General features: G+C 40.8%; 1 protein-coding gene across 1 annotated transcript; it reads right to left on the bottom strand.

The window, feature by feature from the left end:
- edn1 (endothelin 1) lies at positions 1 to 2,748 on the bottom strand (the record flags this gene model as incomplete). Its single annotated transcript, XM_032535958.1, is given in 5 exon segments — positions 1 to 465; positions 1,011 to 1,115; positions 1,381 to 1,530; positions 1,913 to 2,063; positions 2,353 to 2,748. Coding segments are annotated over 5 exon segments (606 nt in total). The 5' UTR covers positions 2,414 to 2,748.
- Between the last annotated feature and the right edge of the window lie 2,937 nt (positions 2,749 to 5,685).

The following is a 5,685-nucleotide window of genomic DNA, read 5'->3' as shown; positions in this document are numbered from 1 at the left end:
GACATCTACAAGCTACAAGATCAATGACTGTCCTTGATTTTGCAGACCGAGGCGAAGTCCTCTGTTCAGCTTATCTTCTTTCATCTGTGCTCCCTGTATTGTCTCTGACTTCGTTCATCTGTCTCATGATGTTCAACCGTCGAGTTGAGGTGTAAATGCTCTCTGCCCTGACACCACAGCCACAAAGTCAACATGGAGTACGTTTGCCGGACCCAATCAGGCTCTCTGTTGCCTTCCAAAGGGCTCCCCACTGGCTTTAGAGAAAGGCTTACAGTATGAAACCATTTCCCCCTCTGTATGACCGGTCCGGAGGTTATCTGTCATCTTTAGGAGGCTGGTCTCTCGCCCTCCCATGCTCTCGCCCTGTGGCGTTGTCTCACCCTCCACTTCTCAAGCAGCAGACGGGTTTTTAAGGCAGCCCTTATAGCTAGAGGTGACACCCGTTTCTTGTTGCTGTTCCTCATCCTGCACACAAAGACAGGAAACAATCAGACATCAGAACCATTTATCACTCAGGTTATGTAAAAGGTCACTCCCATTTAAAACGCTATGCATGCCAAGGGTCATGCGTATTTCGCAGATTGAAGATTACTTTTTCCAATTATTAATATGTCAGCAAGTGGCGTCACAAACTTTAAGAGGTGTTTGAAAAATGATGGCACATACATTAAGTGCAGCTGTGGCAGATAGAAACTCTATTACCCATATGCCTCTTACCCTCACGGTTAAAGTGATGAACTGAATTCCATAAAATCTTAAGGGTTTTAATGGAATTCATTATGGTGCTCATTTATCATTATATATAGACAAGTCCTTGCTTGAGGGTTAATCTCGAAATTCCCAAATGCTGATTGTTTTCATCTCTCAGGCTCATCATACAAAATAACGTAACCTTCTCTGAGATATTTTGGTAATCTGCGTTGCCTGTGGTTATAATTACAACGTTCATTTATTTTGCAAATACACGGAGGTGCTCAGCTTCCCCCCGAGGTTTCAGCGCGTGGTCTTACCTCTTACTCGTGCCCGTGTCGGCTGCCAGCTTGTGTTTGCACTGCGCCTCAGCACAAGCATCGCCCTCGGCAGAGGGGATCACCGTGTCTGGCGACGGTTCATACCTGCGAGCACAGAAAACCACACGATGAGAAGCCGGATCACATTTCATGTACTCAACACAGTTTCGACACATTAAGACTGCGTTTAAGACTCGAAACTTGTTCTCACATGCGGTGGAAGCACGCACGAAAACAATGGACTCAGGCGGTTTCTAGCAGCCTATATAGGCCTATCACTGACAGCAAATATGGTAAATGTTTGGCTTTTTGTTGTTATTGCCTGTTCACGAGATGTTCTGGAAGCTGTATGAAATGCAACTCGACATACCTGAGGTGGTTTTCCAGCCGGCAGAAGCTTCTACATGTGTTGTCGTGTTGGCGGAAACACTGGCAGCGAGGTCCGCCGCTGGTTGCCATGGAGTCCGCGACCGCGCGCCTCGTTCTGGGAGCGTTGCCCAGTCCGTAAGAGACCAAGCGCCTGCACGGACAGGGACACGGTTCAATCAGTCAATTGAACTAATGAAACTCTTAATAACATAACGTTATGCATGACGGTTGGGGCTTTTAAGTCTGATTAACGTTTGAAAGTAAAAGTATTTAAGAATCTTCTGATAAAGTACCCCAGGCAAAATGTAGCCTACTTTATTATCAGTTACGTTACAGCCGCCACAAAGCAAGCGTCAAATTCCTCTAAATTACTATGTTACTCTTTGTTCGTTCGTCCAAAAATACTTTGTAGGGATATAGCCTAGTCTATCCAATATTTCGAATAAACCTTTTTGCAGAAAATAAAAATGTCCCATTCTCTACTCGGGCTGCTGGAGAAAATTAAACTATTTATTCTTGTAATGTTGACTTACTCAGGTGTGTTGACCCAAATGATGTCCAGGTGGCAGAAGTAGACGCACTCCTTGTCCATGAAAGTGTTGCAGGAGCAGCGTTTGGTCCGCACATGGAGCCGCTGGGTGTCGATGGAGACAGTGGTTGTCTCTCCAGCTGGCGCTGATAGCACTGGGAATAAATCATCATTGTCAAAACAGTGCATACTAACCTGAAGTTATATATCAGGAGAATGCATAGAACAAAAGACGTGGTATCAATATCAACATAACTGCAGCAAAAGTTTGCTCTGTAGACCTATGATTCACATTTTACACAATACACATCACAATAACCTAAATAAAGTAGCCTAATTCAGATATAACTTATATTATGTAGCCTAAGTCAAATGTAGGCCTATTAAAGCACAGGTTACAAATGAGTAGTTTGTCTTTTGGAGAAAAAACGCGCAAAAAGTTACCTGTGCACAAAATCCAGGAGTGCATCACTGACAACACGGAAATCAAAACGTACATATCCATTTCTCCGAGCTCTTCTTAAACAAAATATCGCTCAAGAAAATGAATAATCCTCCAGAAGTGGGGACAGAGTAAGCATCCAATGTATCACTCCTTTGCAAAATGTTTCGGTGATCGTCCTCAGAGATTGACGCAGTAGCGCGAGGCGTCAATCTGGACTCTCTCTGTCAATGTGGCCCCACAAGTGCAGCCCTTTGACTTTATAGCCTACAAGTGCTTCCCACCTCCCCACCTCCTCCTGCAGTGCCGCACAGCTCTGTCCTTTGGCTTGTACCCAAACAATGCTGTTTGTTAGTCGTCGGCCGCTGATAAGCAGCCGTGCAGACCAAGCTGAGGATTTGAGATGCCTTGTTTCAGAGTTGGTGGATGGAGGAGCCGACCCTGCGAGCTGCGCCTTGCTCCTGTTGGACTCGGCGGATGAGTTGCACTTCTGAGTCAGCAGGTGGCAGTCAGTCGACAGGACTAATGTCTCCGTTTTTATGGAGAGCACCAAAGCCCTGCTGAGGCAACACATTGACTGAGGTATGATGTGGCAAGGGTTGGATGTAAGATTCATGGACATTATTTTATATTATGTAGCCTGTATTATGAAGCATAAGTCTAGAAACTATAAATAATAAGTAGCCTAGTGTAACTTGACATAAATATCTCACGAGTGAAATTCCATATAAGTTTTGCCTGAAAACTCAAGTAAAATTTAGTGAAGTAGCCTAAATGGAGGACTTCATGTTACAATTTCAAAATCACATTTTTTGAAAACTTGCATCTTGGATTAGTCCAAGGATACCAAACTCCTCCATTTAATATCACAACTGAGATTAGTGAGGGGGTAAGTAAGAAATTAACAATTAAAAGCCATAATAACAAAATATTAAATACAAATAAAACATAATATTTATAATAATTAAATACAACATGAGCATAAAGACATAATAAATTGTGACATAAAAAACACTCAGTAATAAATTGTGCATTCTTTATAAATTAAGGGGATAGCATCCTATCAACAACAGGGACAGTGTGAAATCCTGATATTAAGTGTTTCAAATATCAAAATACCATGTCCACTAATCATTCTGAAATTTAGAGATGCTGTCCAACATGCGACACGTTTACATTATGAACCTTAAGCTTAAAGTCCTGCATTAATGATCTGACATAATCATTTGCTGTGTTTTTTTTTATTTCTATGTTTTGTTTTTACAACAATAGAAGCAGGCCTACTTCTAGTAGCTTATTTTCTTTTTTTATTCTTTTTTTAATTATTTTTTCAGTCAACTGTGCTGCAGACAAAGTTGCCTGGTAGAAGAAGGATTTTGGCCTTTGCATGAAAAATCTAATTTTAATGCACCTTACTCTCTGTCCCTAAGAATATATTATTATAGGGTTTAAACTTCCATTAGACGCCGGTGGAGTTTAACATTCCAGTAGGTGGATGCAGTGTATTATTAATGTATCATCAATATTGCTTGAAATATAGATGTATTTATATATAAAAATCAATATTTATAGTCTAGGCTATAATCCTCTGTGCTGATTGTGTGTTGTCTTACATTTTCCCCTTGCAGCGAATCTAAGGTCCTGTTGGCGCTACATCTTGTGCTTCACTGAGTTTTGTTTTTTAAATTGATGAATCATTAAGGACAAACCAGGCTACAAACTGATAGTTTATCTAATGGTTTACCTCCACCGCCAAATGTAATCAAACCGAGGGGTACTTTGTTTCCCTAAATCCCATATTTAGACACACTTCGTGTGTGTGTGTGTGTGTGTGTGTGTGTGTGTGTGTGTGTGTGTGTGTGTGTGTGTGTGTGTTTTGTGTTTCCAAGTGGGAAAATCTTAGGTAAAGTTTCCTGACATGCTGCAGCTCTGAGGCCCCTAACCAGAGGCTGTTGTTAGAGTTTCCACTGGCCAGGGAACAGCTTGTGCTAATGGCAGGAGGAGAAAGAAACAACCCAGTGGAGTAGCATTAGAGGCATCCTGCAGCTGCTTTGTTGTTGTTGTGTAACATGCATTTTTTTTTTGCGTTGTTGATGTTGTGGGCTTTTCTTCACATCAGCCTTCATTTAGTTTAAACCGGAGTCAAATTGCTTGTTTGTTTACGCAAACCTGGCCAATAAAGCTGTTTCTGATTCTGATTCTCAGCACTGGCAGGTAATGGCCTCTAGAGGTCTCTGTTTGCTTTGCTTTAGCTTTCAGTCAGTCATGCTGGAGAAGCAGTTCAAATGATTGGTAATGTGGATGATGAGTCACCTTCTGAATGGGGTGGATCAAGGAGCATATCACTGTAAAGCCTCTTTGAGATGAGAGTTAAGACTGTTTTAGTGAGGTGTGTGTGTGTGTGTGTGTGTGTGTGTGTGTGTGTGTTTGTGTGGTGTGGTGTGTGTGTGTGTGTGTGTGTGTGTGTGTGTGTTAGGGCTGCAACTAACGATTATTTTCATAGTTGACTTATCAGTTGATTATTTTCCCGATTAATCAATCAGTTGTTTGGTCTTAAAAGAAGTCAGAAAATGGGGGAAAATGTCGATCAGTGTTTTCCAAAGCGGGAGTCAAATGTCTTGTTTTTTCAATAACTCAAAGTTAATTAGTTAATTATCACAGAGGAGTGAAGAATCTAGGAAATATTCTGTTTTCAAAAGCTGGATAGGAGAACTGTTAATTTTTTCCTTCATTCAAAATGTCTCAAAGCAATTAATTTATTATCAACAAGTTGGCGATTAATTTAATAGTTGTCAACTACTTGAAAAATAATTGACTAGTACTGTATGTGTAACATGTTGGAACAAACGAAAAACTTGAAGACTAATTTTGAGTGACTTTCAAACATAAAGCCATACTATTGGAGCATTTGGGAGCTTTATGAAGGTTACTTTGATGATGAGGATTGCAGACCGGTCTGTGGCTGCCGGTTTCAGGGTTCACGCCTAATACTGGACCAATTTCAAAGATTATTGCTCCTATCAGTCACTTACACAGTCACAAAACTGTGTAAGGAAAATATGATCCAGGTTGGGGGTAGTAAAAAAAGGGTAGTAACTCTTTAACACCCCTAACACTAACGTAGCGACTTACTGACTACTCTGGGTCATGACTAAATTAAGTAACTTTAATGCGGATGCAAATGGTTTTCACATGAAAACTTTCACTAAGAAAACATTTTACTAACACTTTATTATGAAATGTGAAATTCATGAATGGAACCGAGTCAGCTGAACTTAAGTTTGAGTTAAATATTTACAATACTTATAGTAGATGATGAGAGAGATAAGCAGAAC

This window comes from Etheostoma spectabile, chromosome 14, assembly GCF_008692095.1.
Source record: "Etheostoma spectabile isolate EspeVRDwgs_2016 chromosome 14, UIUC_Espe_1.0, whole genome shotgun sequence".
In the NCBI taxonomy this organism is placed as follows: Eukaryota; Metazoa; Chordata; class Actinopteri; order Perciformes; family Percidae; genus Etheostoma; species Etheostoma spectabile.
This window is presented reverse-complemented; position numbering and strand designations above follow the sequence as displayed.